General features: G+C 36.6%; 2 protein-coding genes across 2 annotated transcripts in view; one reads left to right on the top strand and one right to left on the bottom strand.

Moving 5' to 3' along the window:
- Positions 1 to 3,508: 3,508 nt before the first annotated feature.
- Positions 3,509 to 8,813, bottom strand: LOC140231302 (sperm-associated antigen 8-like). The gene is made up of 4 exons (XM_072311454.1): positions 8,484 to 8,813; positions 6,926 to 7,118; positions 6,072 to 6,295; positions 3,509 to 5,708 (listed from the first exon to the last, which is right to left on the bottom strand). The coding sequence occupies exons 1-4, from the start codon at positions 8,556 to 8,558 to the stop codon at positions 5,586 to 5,588; spliced, it is 615 nt and encodes a 204-aa protein (XP_072167555.1). The 5' UTR covers positions 8,559 to 8,813; the 3' UTR covers positions 3,509 to 5,585.
- Positions 8,814 to 9,046: 233 nt separating this feature from the next.
- LOC140230745 (coiled-coil domain-containing protein 112-like) overlaps positions 9,047 to 21,359 on the top strand; it is a 20,014-nt gene continuing 7,701 nt past the window's right edge. The window contains exons 1-8 of the mRNA XM_072310880.1: positions 9,047 to 9,061; positions 11,848 to 11,975; positions 12,475 to 12,596; positions 14,001 to 14,090; positions 16,217 to 16,292; positions 18,059 to 18,248; positions 19,280 to 19,366; positions 20,214 to 20,363. Coding sequence (XP_072166981.1) covers positions 9,047 to 9,061; positions 11,848 to 11,975; positions 12,475 to 12,596; positions 14,001 to 14,090; positions 16,217 to 16,292; positions 18,059 to 18,248; positions 19,280 to 19,366; positions 20,214 to 20,363 — 858 coding nt within the window. The remainder of the gene's footprint in view (positions 9,062 to 11,847; positions 11,976 to 12,474; positions 12,597 to 14,000; positions 14,091 to 16,216; positions 16,293 to 18,058; positions 18,249 to 19,279; positions 19,367 to 20,213; positions 20,364 to 21,359) is intronic.

Below are 21,359 nucleotides of genomic sequence, written 5' to 3'. Positions count from 1 at the left end.
TCACATATTGCACCATAATATAGGTTTACCCGCCCAATTTCATGAGATTGGATTCGAATTCATGAATTAGACGTTCAGGTTTAAACGATTTTCATCAACGCTCTACTCTCATGTGTTCTTTTCATCCTTTTAACAATTAATTTTGTTTGATATCATTCCTTTGAAACTCTATTTCATTTAAGCTTTTTAATGTTGATCTCGGTAACCATTCAGATTTGCTCGAAGCTGAATGATCGCATCATTAACACGAATGCAACTCTGACGAAATCGGAAGGGAAAACCTATTTTAAAGAAGACAATTTTTATTTATTTATTTATTTATTTATATGTTTTATTTTCACAGGGTGGCTCCATCAGTGGGTTAAACACTGTTGTTCTTGGAGGCCCTGCATGAACACATACATACAAATAAACACATGATAATCATACAATACCAACATCAAAATCAAATTTGCAGTATCAAATCTGTATATATCTTAATATACTGTATACAGATATAAATTAAAGGCTCAAAATTTAACAAATATTATACAACACATTACATCCTCATATCCTTAAATTTCCCCTACCTCAGAAAGAAAGAACAGAAAAAAAAAAAAAAAAAAAAAAAAAAAAAAACGACAACAACAACGACAGAACTATACTTGGGCACAGTGGAGTGCCCTCCAGAATTGGGCTGAGAAAGAATGTTTAGATGGGGCATGCCTTAAGTTTATTGGATGAAATTGGATGAAAGTGTTGACTGCGTCAATACCTGGTCTTTACGTGTATGATTAACTGTTTGAAAGACCATAAACAAACTGAATGTGATAGGATGGACTTGAAGGGTTAGGACCAGAATCGATTTGACCAACCTTGTTGGTCAAATTAATGCACCAGGAAGACGAGGACAAATGAGAGAAATGCTTGAATACATCAATTTATGGCCGTTACATGACACTGAGTGACTTACTGCTTGAAAAAAAAAAGAACAGAACGAGCTAAAGGAATTATATGAGACGACTTAGTCTATGCTCATTGGCCAAAAGACGCATCAACACAACCATAACAACCATTCACTCATGATAACGTTTGCCTTCTTATTACACTCAATTCTGGTCCCTTTCCACGTGCGCGGCTTCTTTGTGAAGACGAGTGGTTGAAACTCAACAGCACTTATAAAATTTGCCCCCAGTTGGAAATAAAATGTAACTATGGTTACGGCTACCTACTGATTAACTATACTAATAGTTCTATTCGTAGTCGCGGTCATCTTCGATTAGTGAAATCGGGTTGAACAGTATCAATGCTTTAGGGTGCAAATAAATACTTGATGAAAAGCCGGTCAAATATAGTGCATACCTGTTTTGCCAATAAGGCTGTTGTTCTTAATACCATGCCTGCCGCATCCACGTCCAAGTAAAGGAAAACAATGAACTGTCTTAAAAGAAAGCACAACACAATAAAGCATCATTTACTCCGACCCCCTTCCCCCTCCCGGCCGGACTGGGAAAGCTATTAGAATTGGTTAATGCGGCAAATACGAAAGAGAGACAACAGTAGGACAAATATTTGATTGATTGCATTTTACGTTAGCAATTGGCAATTCGAATCCGCATTGTGCCATCAGAGTGTATTATTATAATCAGAGTGTATTTGTTGCTGTGGCAACAGCAGCTGCTTATTTCTAGTGTGCCCGTTCATCTTTTTTTTTTTCATATTGTCGTTTGCTTGTTATCGTATATTTTGTGGGAGGCCACACGAACAGATAAGATCCGGTATTTTCATCAGGGCTATATGTAGGATGAAAAATATCGTTATACTGACCTATGATACTACACATCATGCGCCCATCATGTGAAAAGCACGACACAATAAGATGAAGGTATGATCAACTATGGTCACAAAAATTGTAATCATAACAAGTTGTTATTGGTAATACAATAGACAACAGAGTTTCCCTTTAAAGGTCGCAAGCTTACAAGTACCGTGTTTTTTTTTTGGGTGTGTGTGTGTGTGTGTGTTTCCATCAAATATAGTGGGAGAACATCTCACGACAATTTAATACTTGGAATGTCTAAACCTGTGGAGATCAATCTGAAAGATCGTTGACAATAGAAGATCCATAGTTTCTTTATGGCATCGAATACGATCTCGGGCATTTTCGCGAAGTAAAAACAAGAGGTTGGATGTGACAAGTAACGCAGGAAACCTTGGAAAGGGAAATTATTTTCAAGGAAGTGTATGTTTTTCCCCCATTTTAAACAATAAATCATTGTGATGATCCAGCTTACAATACAAGTTGATAGATTTTAATAATAGAAAAATCAACAACACCAAATAAGGGATATGTCATAACGCTTACGTCATGAGTGGAATTGAATTTTCCAGATACCGTTTAACCAGAGAATCTGGGACCTCGACAGCTTTCATGAAGAGTAAGTGTGTAAGTGAGCCGAGCCAATCAATAGTGATAAATCTTGAAGTACAGTCGCTGTTACAGTAAATTGAATGGAAGAAATAATAGTACTGAGAAAGAAAAAGAAATGATAATTGCCAGAATTTCGAAACAGAAAACCTAGAAACAATGCAAGAACGATACGCATACCATTATACGCACAAATGAATGGGGACAAACGCGTGCACAAACACACAAACACACACACGCACGCATTCCACGCCTTTTCTTTTGCACTTAAAAGAGAAGAGGATAGAATGTCGCTAGTCGCTGGCGACTGATATGCCTCCACCACATTGCATGACTTTCCCAATAGGTCTAGAGATGTCTTGACAATGTGAGATGACAGTTTCACATAATTGGCAAAATAATAAAATGACAGGTTTGTCACAAATGTGTTGAGTGTTTACTTTCCTTGAACTAGATTTCATTTGGATGGACGATTAAATTGTTTAGGCGAGCAGGTATTTGGGGATTTGAGTATTTTCAATTGACCTTTGACCCTTGCTCTTTAACCCCATGGCCAACGACACTTCAAATAATTATTAACGGCATGGTAACATCCATTTTCATAATACTTTGAGCTATTTTCAAAATATGGGGAAATTGTGGCATTTGAACATTTTCCCTTGACCTTTGATCCCATGGCCAAAACTCTTCCCTACAGAATCATTGTGCAGTGATTCATGCACTGATGTAGCTGGTTTTATTAAGTTAAATGCATTGGGTAATCTCCAAAAAGTGTAATTAAAAATACAACAATTTTACAGTTTTAACTCAAGCACAGCTGACAGAATAGGTAGACTATACTATGTTCACACATCGAGAAATTTTACCTAAAGATTCCTGCAGCATGTAGATTAAGATTAAGTTTCCAATAATGTGTACAAAAAGTGCTGTTTGCCATGATCAAGAAATTACAAATGTATATTATCATTTTATGTTTCCTTTTACTTCACACATTTAATTTTTCTTTTTATAATTTTGCCTAAACAAGCAAATACACTGTAAATGAGTCTGATTATACTAAGAATAGCGTATACTTTAATACAAAGCCATAGACACCAGCAGTTGTTATCCTGCTTTGGTCATTTATTATACATGTACATACATTAAATGCGATATAATCTACCGTTGTGCCACAACAAAACAGAGGGCATCAGTTCATTGTGTTCACATATTAACAAATTTCTTAACAGTCGAGTGATGTGTTTTTTTTTTTTTTTTAATTACAACTTAAGTCAAGTCACCATGAATCCACTTCTCTGAACATTGCGAGTCTCATAGTTGTTGTTGTTGTTGTTTTTCTTTCGGGAAGGAGTCAAGCTATAGTTGGAGGTAAAGCATACAATGTAATTATGATTATTGACTCGTATCTATGTTCACGTGATGAAAATTGGGTACACAAACTGTGCTCAAAAGACAATATGTCTTCTAGCCCTTTGCCCAGCTGTTAAATAACAATCCCTAAATTGAGTGAGTGGTCCAGTCAAACCAGGGACCCGGCCTATGGAATGTGTTCTTCCATTGAATATTTTTTTTTTTTTTTAGCTTGCACATACTGAAATACCAGGGGAAATAAACATCTTTTAAAAAAAAGTACACATATAATACAAGTAGTAGCATGTAACAGTGAAAACAAATGTGCATGTTTGTATTTCAAAATCAAAAGCTTACAGGCTGATCACAGCATTTATAACTAAACAACTTACACGAACAGTCACGAAATGACATCAGTCACATGGCACCGCAGTAATTTTGATGTGATGGCAGTGAAATGAATATTGAAACATAATCAGAGCAATCTATACTATACCTTCTACTTTTATCATATCTTGAAAAACCGACTAGCAAATTAATTAGAACTTGTGAAAATTGAAATTATGTTCACACTGCATGTCAAAACATGTTCTCTTTTAATCGAGCACACCATGTGTACCAACTACCTCGGGTAGGTGCGCAGTGAAAACTTACAGAAACACTGCAGCATTCCGGCTAGATGTTGCAGATTCAGCTTTTCAAAGGACACACAACGTATCTAATTCTTCTTAAATTCCCACAGGATTATAAGGGATATGCTGTTTCGGAGGTCATGTCGATTCATATCACTGAATGCAGGCCTTGTACCTTGACTTGCCGAAACTTTCCATCTAACACAACTGAATCATTCTTTTTTTCTAGCAGTAAGGTGCTTGAAACTACCTTTTAGGAAATAAAAGTAAATAAGCTTTAATTTGTAATTTCATATCTATACATAATTGTGGTAATTTTTCTCTGACAAGTTACTCTCTCACCAAGAAAGAATAAAATGCATAGACAAAGTAAACACAAAACCTTGACACCTACTTGACTTACAATCCAGAAACACACTAAATTCTGTGAGGCCATTTGGACTAACTCATGCTCTAAAGACACAAATACATTAAATTTAAAGCATATCATAATCTTTATCCTGTGGTACATCTTGTAAAATTACAATCAACCTTGCATAAGTTGAGTTATCCTCTATATCAAAGGTCTTTTCAAGTCCTCTTCTCTTTACACTCTATTGATTTTAATCCCTCATAATTAGAATTTTCTCAGAGTTGAAGCTATTTCTTCAGTCCAAATAGATTTGACTTAGGCAAGGTTGACTGAAGCTACATTGTGCACCTATTCAGTATTTCACCTTCTAGGGTAGGTACAGATGAACTCTGATTGCCATTCAAATGAAATTCACTGAACCATTCAAATGAAATTCACTGAAGAGTACAGGGCAATAAACCAATAAGACAAACAAAAACATGTTCTGAATTGCCCCCATGGAAGCAGCTATTTCTTTTTGTTGTATTTGGTCACTCTGTTTGACTACTTATATGCAGTGCCATTGGTATACAGTAGATGGGTTTTCAGTGGGGGAAAGAAATGGAACAAAAGCAGTCATCACATTTTAGTTACCTAGTTAACAGTTCTAAGGATGCAATGACTTCCCACAAGTCCAGCTCATCAATATTAGACACAGTGCATGCAAAGACATGCCATAGTTCCTTGCTGATTGATGAAGACGGCTGGTAGAAAACTTTCTGCTCCTCTAAATACCATGTAGGTGTGCACATGTTCAACATTAAGCAGCATGCTAAGACTGGATCCTAGGATGGCTAGAGAGTTGTTATAACCACGGGTGCTGCTCAGCTTCATACGGCTTGGGCTGGTCAAAGCTCTCCTCGATCGGCTTGCTGAAGGACGAGTTCTTTTTGAAGGGTGTATCCAGCGTCTTCACTTGGGATACGCCCTGCAAAGGATTGAAACACACGGCATTGAAACATCAAAATGGTGATATGAGTAATAAGGTAAGAAAGAAACTATTGCAATATATCTGCCAACCCTGCAGCTCAATAAATAGACATAAATTTCTTTTTTTTTTTTCCAAATTAAAGTGAAAGTAGGAGTAAAATTTTCATAGACAGATAGAAAAATTTTCATTAAAATTCATTTAAATAGACCTTGTTCTTTGTATGATAACTATTACAAGATTGTATGTGTGCATTGACACCTACATCAGTAGGGTGCAATGACACAATTTCTAGAAAATTTCTCAGCAAGGCATGGCCACCAATAATGGACCAAAACTAAATGAGATGATCACTGCACTCACATGAATCTTCTCCTTGTGTTCACTCCAGAAAGTGATGGGTTGCTCCGTGTTGACGTTGTGCTCATACTTTGGTGGGGGCAGCACCGACTCAAAGTCATCGATGTTGAAGTCCTTTTGCGTGACTGACTTGTACTCGGCGATGGGTGGTTGTTCACTGACCTCTGCCTGAATGTCCTGTGTGACCTGGGCAAGGAGGGCTCTCTCCATTAACTCCTTTTTCTTTCCTACAGTGTACAATCAAAGATACACACAAAAACAAGATATATACACAGAATGAAAGGTCAAGATTTACATACACATGGGAAATGATGTTTCCACAAATGTGGTAAAGAGTAGATAATCAAATTTTTTCCTGTAACATTGGATTTGTAACCTTATGATATAACATTAGAGTGTAAAGGATGTCCAAGAAATGTTCTTTGCCCTAAAGTACAAAACAGTTGTATATAAATCTACCATATAAAGACAACCTTAATAAGTCAAATTTTGTAATACTGTAACTAAACAGACATTTTTTTTGTGTGTGTGTGCAAATAATTTTTTCATGCTCAGCAGGGTAAGATGAATCTTGCTTGTTTTAAATTCAACAGAATCAAAAGATTAAAAGTACAATGTAGAGTAACATATTACAAGCAAAAGTATTTGCATTAATTTATTTTCACACTAATTTCTGGTCGCATGAAATGCGCAAAAATTTACACTTTTACAGTAATGCAAATACACCAAGACCAGAAAGGAATCTTGTTTCCTTGTTTAAATGTTGATGGGAGTTCTGTGTAATTCACTCTTTTGGACTGCCATGGGCACATTGCACATGTTTTAGAAACGTAGACACTACAATGTATACTGCTTACCAACTGTCCTGACTTTTGATTTCTGTGGTTCCTTGTAGGAGTCCATACATGTTGATAGTTTCTCAGCTGGAGCCTCCAGCTCTCCTGTCAGAATACCCTTGTGGCCATCTTTGTAAGGCAGTGAGCTGTTTGAGGTGTAGCCCTCGCTGTTGGTTAAACCGGCACTGTCCAATCCAGTCTCGTACACTTGTCTCTGAGGAAACAGCAATAGAAGTAAATTTCAAAGTGCTTCATCATCATTACAAACAAGGCATAATTATTTCAGGTATCTTTAACCCGTTGAGGACGGCTTAATTTTGCTACAACACGCATTTCCCATAGACACCTGCCCGAGTATACTTGGGACTCGTCCTCAATGGGTTAACATTTATTGTCCCTGTCCTGTTTTGAACCCATCAAGGATTATTTGGTTTTTGAACCAAATGTTTTGCAGTGTCTTTATTTTTGTGAAATTTGTGAGTTGACTGATATTCATGAAATATAGTCCCCAACAAGACAAATACAACTGTAGGGACTTACATGTACACTGTAGACCTTCACTGTATATTGTACATCATCTCCAACCAAATGGAATGGTCCACTATATGGAATTCAATACCAGATGATATTTGTAAATTAGCGAAGCTACCTGAGCTTTCAAATGTATTCAAACGTAAACTCGAGGAGAATTTTATACAAAATTATCATCCATATAAACTTCTCAATATGCTTGGCTGGCATTATTTCATCCAATCATTATAATTCACTTTGTTTTTGTACTGTCTCTGTAATGTAAATATAGTGCTCATGTATCACTACTATAGATGTCTTTTTGTTTTGTTTTGTTCTTCCATCTGTAAATTTGTTCATCTCTTTCTGCTTAAAAAATTTGTTCATCTCTTTCTGTATAAAAAATAATGCATTTTTTCTTTCAGTGCTTATCTGGGTCGGCCAGATTTCATGAAAACTTTTAATTCCTCAAGGGCAGCATATGATCAGCTGCTTCCCTTCAGCTGATCTTATAAATTTATTAGGCATTCCACAATAGATACCTATATCCATCTTCACTCTGTGCTTTGTCATGATCGTTTATCATTGACATTGTCATTCTTTTTTTCTTTTATGCTGAACAAATAAATTCAATTCAATTCTACCTCAAGCAGTAACATCATCACAAACCCTTTCTACAATGTAGTTCTACTTTACAGGAGTTTGCCTTTCTCGCTATTCAACACCACACGATATCAATTGCAATGCATCGACCCATCTCGATCAGTCTAAACTCTAACACGTTAATGGTTATTGGTAGCCATGTTGCAGCTGCAGTATAATAATGTTAGGGATTGTTCTGTCAAGACCCAAGACTCAAGTGGAAAGTTGCTAAGTTTTCTTCTGAAAAGGAATAGGAGTAGCTAGGATGTCTATTTTATAGATACTTAGGCAAGTTTCTAACAAGTGATAATACATCATACGTGTACAGATAGATATTTATTTCTGTAGATATTTATTTCTTATTTTGTCACTGCAAGAATGTGCCACTCATACAATTCGTGCAATAAGTTCAGTAAACGACACTCACCTCTTCCACCCAATTTTCCATGAGACATCGTCCTCCAGAATTATTCAGGGTCCTCGCCGAATTTAGTGTCGCCATTATGCTCTCACAAACTCAACAATCCGCAACCAAACAGACTATCTCACTGGTGTCTTTAATGATCTGTGCTGTGGAGCTCCTTATTTAGACGGTTGGTGTGGTGTTGTGGCGTTTTCTAGGCCTACCTGCTGCTGCTTGGCTTGGCTACATACGGAGATTTCTACAGCTAGTTGCTAGTTGTTAGGTTCAAGTCCCCATTTGTGTGGCCAACTTCGTATTGTAAATGTACCGTGTGTGTAGGAATTAGCTGTACACTTGCAAATTGTTTACTGTTTCTATGTCAGCAAACTCCGATAGCGAGTAATATTGGCAAATTGTTATCTTTTGAAACATTTTTATATAATTTTTAAATCATTAAAATTATTAAAATACAAATACAATAATGAGTAAATTTTATTCAAGTCTACAATTGTATTATTATACACAGTAGATTTTAACATCTAAGTTCTTCTCAAATCTTTATGAGAATATCTTGGCAAGGGAAGAAAATGGCGACTGCTTCGGTAAGAAAAAAATATCAAGTAATTCGACAGTGTAAACAATGTATTTTGTTCCAAAAATTGTCAGTAGGTTTTGATGTTCAAGGGAAAAATTATGTTATCTACTGGAATTCCCAAATCCCACTTGTTGATGTCATATCGTAAAGCCTGAATTGAATTGCGAGTATCGAGTACACCGGCCAGTTTATATAGTAGTCCGATGTGTTCAAAGTCGCGTTAGTACTACATTATTAGGTGTAATTAATCATGCATAATAAGGTAGGGCCTAACGTTAAACTTACTTGCGTGATTGATTGTCAACACCAACACGTAAAACAGTGACAACAGCAACTATAACCAAGTTTCTAGATAGGTAGTTGAAATAGGTTCTAGATGCAAGAGTCCGTCAGGACGTTATGATCAGCCCTTTCAGCGAATTTTATCATTTTTATTATTCAAATAAAGACAGAATAAACTGACCAGAAAGAATATAAATTATTAGTGGAAAAGTGAGCAAAGAAAATGGGATTCCATCGGGATGGAATCCCATTTTCTTTGCTCACTTTTCCACTAATAATTTTTATTATTCACTAAGTTTATATTGACTTGTTCCTGATCCTGTGCTGTGCCTGCGGTGTGCTGCATGGTTAACTACTGTATAACGTTACACAGCCCAGTCGCTGCTGTAGTTATTCGCACAGCGTATTAACACAACAGCGTCTGGTCGGGCTAGGTAATGTAGAATATTCTAGAATCTGGGAAGGCTTTATACTGCAGCTAAATTTCACCTTAAATACTAAAAAATGCGTCAATTTGAATTCTTACTGATGAAGTCCAATTACTGACAACAGGATAGACTACAGTACAGTACAGGAACGGAATAGTCCACTAAATACAGTCCATTTCTGTTCAAATCGATGACTTTAATGACATCGGTAAGGAGAGAGACTGTGAGAATGACAACTGGTCTGAAAGATGGATTTGAAACCTCTGCACTTGCGCTAGTTAGTAGCAGTGTAGCCTTTTTAACCAGGCACTCTTGCAGCGTGACATTGTGAGGCGCCCAATGGCTCTCTGCTGGTGTGGGCGCATTTCACTCGAACCCACTTGCTCGCCACGACACAGTGCGCAGCAAAAGGGCCTTGTTCAAAGGCTAAAATCATCATGACTCTGAGTCATAACTGAATGATACACGCCTTAAAATTGAAATAACAACAACAACTCATGCGTGTTCATATCGCCATAATGCCAATGCGCAAAGTGCCACGCAAAGGTTGCATCGAAAGCCAAAGAATGAACAGGAGGTATGGAGATGAACTCACAGAAAAACGTCTTTTCAAGACCACATGGGATCAGTGTGGAAATTAACAAGTGAATGTATCGTATTAATAAGGTGAGAAACGCGCTCCCACACTATAACTGTGTTAAGGAGCGCCCCGACGGGGTTAGAAAGAACCAAGACCAAGAGCTTTTCTAAATCTAATGTCATTAGAACGTGTTTCTATATTACCACTCAAATAAAGTACTCTCACGTCACTCTCAGCTCAGTTTAGTACGGTTATTAAAGATCCTATCAATGCAATGTTGGACATAGAGCTTCAGCCTCAACGTCATATGGCTCTTATACGCATAAATATATGCTAATTAATATTATGATGCAAAACCGGTATTCTGTAATTTCCCCACAGTTAATTTACAAGTAAATGCCACAGTCACAGTCTGACAGTTTCTGTTATGAAATAAAAAGGGTTGGATAATGTACTGTACAAGCTGAAATTTTCATGTACAGATATTTTCGCGAATTGCTACTTGGAGGACATTTTCGTGTGCTGTTAATTTCGCGGTTACGAGGTTCTAACTGAACTTAATTATTCGTGCATTGTTATTTTCGTGGTTCAAAGGCGATTCGCGAAATTCGCGAAAATAAAACCACCACGAAAATTTCAGCTCGTACAGTAAATTAATTTTACAGTTTAGCTGTGCAGTCAAACGAAGAGCTTCAATATGGTAGTAGCATGCGCATGAGGCATTTTGAAGGGTTCGGGGGTGTCCCCTGTCTACCCCATGTAGTGCTAGATATAGTAGCCAGTTGGCTAGTATTTGCGCACATTCATGGTACATAAATTGAGTTCACAAATTACGCACATAATGACTTATGATACATTCTAATAACTATGCTAATTTTGCTGGTAAAAAGCTGGTAATCTGTAGTTAGTTAATACATGTAGTAGTGTAGTTTGGAGCAAGCACAAGTGACTCTATATAATGGCACTCGAGGCGGCAGTTGCATTGAAATTCGCTGGTGTCATCGTACATGTACTATCATGTACAAAAGGCACATGTGACTACATTGAACATTTAAAATGTGTATCACAATAGGTTACCACAATTTGAACATACATGTGTATTACTGTATAATAACCACCTGTCTATAACGACTACATGGCATATTTCTTTTTCTTGTGTGGTTGTTGTAGGCAAGGGTGACTGTAAATGAAACAAAGCACTGATAAGGTGTGATGTAGAGTTTCACTGTGCCAGTCATTGCAGTGAAAGAAAAAAAAAAAAAAAAACGACACTGGAAGTTGCATCTCTTTGACTGCAGGCTGGGCAACTGATTGAAGACTTCTGAAATGAGATTACATCTTGAGAAAAACACTGCCATATTTTTTTGCATTTATTTTTGGAAAGATGTGCAGTCTTACAAACCTTTTGTGCTTTCTATTGTGTCATGTTTAATTGATTGTGGTCATGCGCTTTCTTTCCATAACCTTGCTTTTGAGAAATGCTCCTTGTTTCTTATTTTGCAGAAAGGAAAGCGCAGTGATGTGAAAACATCTGCAAGAAATGGAAACAAGGGACAGTGGGCTCAGAAGAGCAACCCAGATCAAGTCAAGAAGATAGAGCTGCTCAGGGAAATAGATCAGCTTGAGAAAAAGTATGTTTATAGTATAACAGTATTTTGAAAGAAAAATTTCTGGCCAGAATTTCTATTTACAAGATCTCTTTGTTCCAGCTCTACTGATTTGTTGCTGATAACAAGTAGACTTTAGAAATTAGCATACTATTTTCACTGTGAAGACTTCCAGTCAGAAAGTAGTGCATAATCTCAGGTGTTAAAAAGAAAGAAAGAAATAAACACACAGTAGATCTGTTGACACCCCTGTAGTACCTTCCATGTACATGTACACTAAGAAATTAGAGCCATATGATCACAATTTGTCCGACACCAGTCAACTGAAATCTGAAAGTAATAACAAGAACAACAGCCAATCAGTACCCCCTATTCCATAAAGACAATAATTATGCAGGTTGCTCCTGTAGTGATCCCCAGTGTACTAGCAGGAAACATTTCAGTGATGATGATATTGATGACTACTCTTCTCAACATGTACGATGTGATTCCACAACATACGGAGTGTTCAATCTGTTTTCAGAGTTGTTGCCCTCGAAAGAGAAAAGAACACTCACATCTACAGCAAGCGGAGCGAATTCAGACAGGAGTACCACGAGCTGGAAGAGCAGGAGTCAAAGACTGTCAGTGACAGGAAAGCTGAGAGTGAGTATAAAAGCAAGTTTGGTATCAGCATGCATTGTCATGACAATGACCTTTAACCCTTATCTGAGCAATTTTGTGTAAGGAGACATAAATTTAGGTACCATGTTCTTGTACAATTTTGTATGCCTGTCCAACATGAAATGCAGTGTGTGGTGCTGCTATTGTCCGCTGGCTACCATCTGAATAATGCATTGTAAGCAGTATGCAAGCAAGTCTTGCTTAATGTATGGCATCATGAGAGTGACCTTTAACCCTTACTTTAGCTACGTTGTAGCTGTAGACATACACTAGAATAGATTCCAGGTACTTTCATATCAGGGTAAGATGATCTATTATGAACTGTGCTACTGATGTCAGCTGGCTACTATCTTTAACCTGTTGAGGACAGACTGATTTTGTTACTCCACGCATTTCCCATATACACCTGCCCGAGTATACTTGGAACCTGTCCTCAACCGGTTAATATTCTGTATACACACATGGCTGTTGCATAACCTGTTTACTGCCATATACACTGTACACACTTTGCAGGTGTGTCACAGCCGGCGAAAACAATTCTACTTCCCATCAGATCAGTTCTGTGTTTGAATGAAATTGGTTTTTACTCATCACAGTAGACATCAGGAATGGTTGTTGTGATTTTAATCTAATGTTATTTGACTACATATCATGAGTGTAAAAAAATGCAAATTAAGTGATATATGTGACACTCAAAACATGGAGATTATCTATTTCCTAGTATTTTGTTTTTGTTTTGTTTTTCTGGAAACTGGATGTTGACTTTGTTCATGCATGTTAAACTGTCAGTAAAAAGTAAACACAGAGAGTAAAAAGATGATGCAATGTAATGGTAGAGGCCAAGGGCCTTCTTCTTAAATATTTGACCCCGAAAGTCCCAGAAAGCATATTTCTGTTGTTTGGTTTTGTATCTCTTTATTGCATTGTATCTTCTCTTTTTTGTTAGTGTTTTATTAGTTAGGGTAATAAATTCACTTTCATTTGAGTCTAGTTCTCTCTCTTTTTTTCTTCTTTTTTTTTTCAAGGGGGGGGGGGGGTTTAATACGAAATTATTTGCATCCATTTACAAATTTTCAAAAGCATCCTAATTGTGTAATTCATATCTGACTCTTTAATTAGCAACACACTGTAGAAGATGTCAGTTCCCTTTTCACCTGTAGATAGGCACATTTTTGTAAATTTCTATCTGATTTTTGTGCATTTAATGAATTTAACCTGTTCTTCTGATCTTTCTTCAGTATAAGATGTGCAGTGATATTGAAATTTAATAATACGAAGATGATAATTCCTGCAATAAAAATATCTTCAGGACTTACATGTAAGGAACTTCAGTGCATCACCTCCATGAGTAAACATGTTATGAATCTCGTTTTTATGTGACTGCAGAGACCAAGCTGTCGGGACAGTTGTCCAAAATGAGGAACAGTGTGGATAAATTCCAGCATCAACTACAGAATGTGCAGCCAACTCCAGAGTGTGAGTTTCCAAAAACAAGGATTTTTATGATACATTTTTCTCCTTCCACAGCCTCTTGCCATTGCTGTGAACAATTTACATAGATCTGTGCTTCCATGACTCAGATCTTTTTATTGAAGTGCTTTCTTTGTCTCTTTGACATAATTGATCTTTTTAGTGATTATATGAACTATGTGATTCTGAATGCAAACTTTACATTAATGCTTGCACACATTCTGTTATTCATATCTTTCTATCTCTGCATTGGAATTACTGTAAAAGTGGAAATTTTCGCAGTGTGGTAATCTTAGCACATTTCGCGCAACCAGAAGCTAGTATGAAAAGAAAAGCATGCGAGCATTTTTGCATGCCATATGTTCCAGTAGTTAATGGCCTTATTCTGCGTAATTAAAAACACATGAAATTCCTCTTCCCGAGCCAAGTGTGAAAAATAACTCACACGAAAATGTCCACAGTAATCTGTATTGTAATTTGTGTATTAAATGCAAAGTACAATGTACAGTACCCATTGTAGAATCTATATTATGCATAGGATTACTATACAAGACAGCAACAGGAAGCGGTACTGTGAGTTCTCAAATGACATTACATAACACGAGGGCTACTGTACTGAATGTTGATACATACCAGATTCTACATTTGATGACACTTACCAACTTTTTTTTTTCTTTGCATGAGCTTTATTCACTTGGCTGACTCCAATGCCCTGTTATTTCATGTCAGTATATTATGTGTGTGTGTGTGTGTTTGTGTTTTGTCCTATTTCGATCATGAGTTTTTTTATTTGAAATGTTGAAAATGACCACAAAAGATAACTTCTGCATTATTTATTTTCGGAGAGTCACCTTTTCTTAGAGAAGAATCATCCCAAACATACTACATGTGAATTCAGTTTATGTAGAAAAACTAAAATAACACATCATTATCAAAAGTTCGAGGAAAATTGAGGTTTCTGTGAAATCCATATGCCATCATCACTATTATGTGGAACTCTCATTCTGTATTCTTTTCAGAGAGTAATCTTAAACTTTGACGTCAAGCTTTGTATCAGGACAAAGTAATCTGCGTCTTACTGGACACATTTCATCTTCATGGAATAGTGCTCTTTCCAGATATTCACATGGAATGTACTCCATTGTGTATGTTCCATTCATTCCTAATCCCTAAATTGCTTGATGTAACCTTAGCGGAGTTCTTGGGAGTAGTTTTAACACCCTGGTATGTACACAGGTGGGAGAGAAACTCACCCCCACCCCAAGATCCATTTGATCAATTCAATAATGGGAAAGCCTTGCTCCTGCTGTATAAATTCTGCTGAAGTGCCCTCATAATCCTCTCAGTGATGTCACTTAAACAAGGCCAGGGGAGGGTCCAAATCCTTGTGTTCCTTGAATAATGCATTCTAAATTCACAGGTACTTGTTATGTCCAGGGCATTTGCTGGACATTTTTTTTTCCCCTGTAGTGTGAAGGGAATGACTCCCTCCACATAAAAGGAAGAAAAGAGTGATCTGAAAACATGTTAAGGGCCTTGTGCATGATGATTACACATTATCCCTTCTAATAAGAAGACTTAACATTTCTTTGAAAACTCTGTATAGCCCTGGTACAGCTGTGTAATAGTGTGAATGATGGCATGCACAATACTAGTACCCCATGTTGCAATTGTTAAAGGTATTGTATAGTTTTGGTTGAGACCTAATTTCAGGTTTCTATCATTTTTGGTGAGATAATGAGAAACCTCTACGAAATATGAAAGAGCATGTAATTCCATGAGGAATTCAACGTTTATTTGATGAAAATTGGTTTTGAAATGGCTGAGATATCCAAAACAGAGCGATTCTAATAAAGTGTGGTACCCACCTTTTATTACGATATCTTCGTTTATCTTGTTTTTGGATGTTTCAGTCATTCCAAACCCGATTTTCATCAAATAAACTTTGAATTCCTCTTAAAATGGTATGCTCTGTACTATTTAATAAGTGTTTTCTTGGTATCTCGCTAAAAGTTCAAAGCCCAATTATCATCTCCACCAATACTGTACCATCCCTTTCTGTCTCTTGTGTCAGTGGCGCTTTGTGGAGATACAGACTCGTTTGTACTCTCTCTATCTCTCACATACTCCAGTTGTAGAAAAGCTGAAGGAAACAATGGAAGACATTGAGTCTGTGGTCAATGCATTCAAGGATCAACAGAGGAAGATGTAAGTCACTTTGTATTGATCAGTCACACACGGTAAAACCAACAAGTTGCCAAATATTCCTCAATCCCAGAAAATGGAGGAAAATAATGCTAAACTGATCTTTTTTTTTCATTCTATTCATAAAGAAAAGAAGAATCCACAAAATATGTGGAAACATTATTTTGACTTTGTATGCTATGAAATGACACATTCAGATATCAAGGAAGGACTATGTCTTTAGAATTATCACACCAGCAACAACAATAACAAGCTTCTTTTTTTTTTTTTTTTTTGCCAATACACTATCATGCAATCTACAGAGAAATACTGCAACATTTTGTGGGTTTTGTAATGTAAAGTCACACCATGACATGCCTTCAATAACATGCAAACATGCATATTTGAGTTTGTGTGGCAAAAACGAGATGGGATAAATGATATGGATTTTGCAACAAGTATGGATTCATATAACTGTTTTCAAATGAAAAAGTACAGTTTACTTTTAGGAACAGTAAAAGATGACAGATATTTATGTGATAAAAAGCACATATATATATATATATATATATATATGTATATATATATATATATATATATATATATATATATATATATATATATATATATATGTATGTATGTATATATATATATATATATGTATATATATATATATATATATATATATATATATATATATATATATATATATATATATATATATATATATATATATATATATATATATATATAACTGTACTTTTGTAGCACGTTGTAATGTAACCATGTCTTAATGAAATCTAGCCCGACTTGACAAAATTGACATTGTATGGAGAATGTCATGTAGGATACAAATCAATGCAAAGAAGGATACATATATATTTAGAAGCGAACACTTCTAAATACTTCTGTTTTTTAATATGGTGTGTAGAATAGAAATGCCTTTCAAATCCGCACTCATTACTGGTATATATTTCTGATGTGTTTTGGTATTCAAGCAGCTGCACTTGTATTAGATGTGTCACCATGTACACATAAGCAATTATCTTATGTTTACTGGTCAGAGAAATGCTCAATGATTTGTCAGACAACATCACCAGTCCAGGGCCCCATTTCATAAAAGATGTTAGGATGGCAACTCTGCTGGAATGGTAACTTCCAATAGCAACAGCCAATCAGAAAGCTGGCTTTGTGTCGTTACCATGACAATTGCCATTCCAGCAAGAGTTGCTATCGTATAAACTTTTCTATGAAATGGGGCCATGAAGAAGCATGATGCCTCCTGTATTTGCATATTTGTTTAATTATGTTACTATTCATGCTGTTACATCATAAAATGAATTGTCTCAGAATGGAATTGAAAGTTCAGTGTATTAATAATGTCACCTGGGCCTTTTTTTTTTTTTCATAAAGCTGTTCATAAAGTTACGCATGACTTCACAAACGACTCCATAATGGCAAGCCAAGTAGGTTTCCTAATCATTGTTAATTTCAATAGCCAGAGTTGAAATTTGCAAATGATTTGATTATTCTTACATTTTAACCCACATTTTTTAGTTGAAAGTGTATTACTGCCCCAGTGTAGATGAAATATTGACATAGTTGTACTGTGTTAAAACATAAGAAAAAATGGGCACACATATTGGCACTTCATATTCCAGTAGTACGTAAAGTCCTGCATAACTTTATGAACATCTTTGTGAAACAGGGCCTTGGTATGTTCCCTCATTGTATACCTCGTTAGTCCTTGCTTTGCCTATGTCTCCAAGTTCACTTTCTTTATTTTTTAGCTATGAAGAGTTGATGAGGGAGGAAAAGATGTTATGGCAGGAGATCTTGGCTGTCGAGAAGAGATTTGAATCCTGGGCCCAGGCTCCACCCATCACCATCCCCCAGACCAGGCCTGCTGCCAAGCCTCAGCCGGTCTCCTCGGCCCGCAGTGCTGTGTCATCCATGCCTCCAGAGGTGGCTGCATTTGAGGTAAGTTGCAACTGTTTACTCGTATTCGTGTAATGCTTTGAGCTAGAGTGTGAGTGTCTGTAAAGGGGGGATGATGATGATGATGAAGTCTTGTATAGCGCCGGTATCCGATGTGATGGATTGGAAGTGTTGACATTTTTGAAATACTGAATGAGTGACTTTTTTTTCCCTGTATAAAGCCAAAGTTACCCCAATTATCTTCTTTGGTGTAGCATTGCTACAACAGATGCATTCGAGCAGGTTAGAAGTGCTTATTACTGCCCTGTGATTATTTGAGGAATAATCATCATTTTTATTTCAGTTTTAGAAATGTCTGATGCTTTCATCAATGTATGTTAAAGTATTTTCTTCTTCGTCATCTTCTTCATTTTTTTCTTTGTTTTCTTTTTGTTCCTTTTTATTTATCTACATATCTTTTCATATTTATTTCTTTTACCCTGACAGAATCAAACTTATTCTTGCTTTAGATAAGTACTTTAATATGCCAAACATCTTGTGTACTTCTGATCAGATGAATATGCAAAATCTAAGCTCCAAAACTATAAGTGGTCTAAATCAGTTCTTTGAAAAATATGATAAAAAACAAACAACTTAAATCCAAGTTCACCTTACAGGCTTGTATCAGCAACTCAGTCCTTTGTTTTGCTGTGAAGGTAATTGTGCGTCATGGTGAAAAAGAGAATATCAATAAAGTGATCATGCCAGGAGATGTATACCACCATGTTGCAATGCAGGCAATTTTTTTTTCTCTTTCTTTCTTTCTTTTTTTTTTTTTTTTTTCTTCTGGGGTGGGGCGAAGGGGGTTCTGCTGTTTTCTTAAGATTAGGCATGGCAGGAACATTTTGCATTTTGGATCATATCAGCTGTCCAAATCATCTGTTCCCAACTATTTATCAAAGAATGCACACTCCAAACTCTCTTGTTTCAATGTATAGTGGATGTTCCAGCCACTACGTGCACTTCATGATATTACCTGCTTTCTGTCAACCCCTTCATCCCTTTCACATATTTTCTTTTTTCTCCCGGCACAGAGATTCCTTCAACAGACTGGGGGTCACCGTGGAGGCTGGGACGAGTATGACCACGGGACATTCATGAGGATACGAAACAAGTATAAAGTAAGTCAACTGATTCAAGGCCAAGCAGTGCTGGGAAACTACACCAGCTAGATTGCAAATTTTCCATTTTTATCTTGCAAGTGCCTTACCCTGCAGAAAGTATTATGCCACACACATGCAAAGGTTGATTTACACAGCAGAGTTTGCTGAGACGTCAATCTTGCGAACTGTTCTTCCCAAATATTTACATTGTGTCACTTTTCATACTGTCAACAGGATGTACAGCTTTTGTCATGAAGGCCCCTACCTTAGATGGAAGTTTTGTTTGCTAGTTGCTAACTCTTCACTGCCCAATATTACTTTGCTCCAGCTTTTGAATTAAATTAACATATCAATCTGAAGAAAACATTATTAAAGTCACCAAAGCAAGTCTGTTGGCTCTTAGGAGTGTCCACATACACCGGTGGTGTATCAAAATTTGCAAAATTAAAATGCATGCAAACATTTCTGGTTTTACAGTATACATTCACTTCTCTTCACTCCTTTCCTAACTAGTTGAAAAAAAAAAAGGGAAGGTAAGGTGTACCCTTCATTATGTTAACAGGAGTAGTGATAGTAAATGACTTTTGAGAAAGATTATTTTATTATGCTTGGAGGATACAACAAGTTTGCTACCCAGCATTACTTTCATGTCTGACATACTGGTATCCATTTTATATCATTTCTTTTTTCTTTCTTTTTTCTGTCATGAGTGACTCTAGGTTTCCTTTATGTCGTTTTTCATCAAAGCTCAGTCAGTTTTGATCAAAGAATACCTGAAAGGGGGGGGGGGGAGGGAGGGGGATATGATGACACATCATCTTTAGGTCACACGTGCACAAGTTTCCGCATTGTTTATCATAAACAGGGGCGGAGAGCATTTATGGACGAGGCTGCAGTGTCGATGCCAGGCCGCAACATCACAGATGTTACCGCCCACGAGAGCTGGTACCAAGAATACTCTACGCTGCTTCAACGCAAGAAGGAAGCTATTCAGAAGTGGCGACTTGTGAAAGAGGTAGACAAAATTTATCGAAAGAGTTGCCACCTATTTTGGTGGTTTTTTTAATCATATTTGTTAATCGGTATATGCCTTTCTGTCAGAAAAGAAGAAAATATGCTTTAGCAATGAAATACATGACTATCTGAAATTTAAGGTAGCATGGTTTGTGTTTATCATATCCCAATTTATGAATTGAAGTATATTCTTGTTTGTCATTTTTCCATTCAGGATACCATTCATGTTTTTATAGCATGCTTCTAATCAGTACATTGTTTGATAGGCAGAAGTTAAAAATGGCTGCCACAGGATGGTAAATATAAGCCTTCTCATTATGCATCACTTTTTCTATGTTGCTAGCTGAGTGTTTACCCAGAAATGTTTGTTTGGGGGGAGGGGGAACAGAAGGAGAGGGTATTGGATCGTTTACTGATGATGTAATCATTGCTCACTAAATGCCACTTTTGAGCAGGAGTACCCTACAAGTGCAATAAACACAAAACACAAAGCAGATTGCTCAATAGCTTCATGTACTGTAACCGCACACCCAAACATTCCGGTCTTTCAGTTCTAGTGAAAGAGGGGATTATCAGGTAATGCACAGTGAATACAACTGACCAAGCCCTGAAGTGTGGTGTTGTTGCTGCATGTATGGCAACCAGTATACCCTGAAAAAGATGGTACCGATACTAGAATTAGATGTGCTCAATCCCATGTGTGTGGTATGCCTAATATATTATTTGCTGTCTCACATACATGTAATACCTTAAAGGGGAAATCCAGTCCAAATATAAGTTAGTCTGATAAAAAAGAGTAATATTTAACAAGTTCAACTGTAAAAAATTGACTGAAATTGGATAAAAAATAAGGAAGTGGATGACATTTCTCCAAAACAGTTCTTGTACAGTGTATGTGAATATGCAATTATGAGTGAGCTAACCATGTCATAAACTCACAATTTTCCGTTGATAGTGTACAAAAAATAACAAAAATTCAGTATTTCTGTCATTGAAG

The sequence above is a fragment of the Diadema setosum genome, chromosome 7, assembly GCF_964275005.1.
Source record: "Diadema setosum chromosome 7, eeDiaSeto1, whole genome shotgun sequence".
NCBI classification, from domain to species: Eukaryota; Metazoa; Echinodermata; class Echinoidea; order Diadematoida; family Diadematidae; genus Diadema; species Diadema setosum.
The sequence above is the reverse complement of the archived record's forward strand: the minus strand, read 5'-3'. Positions and strand labels throughout refer to the sequence as shown.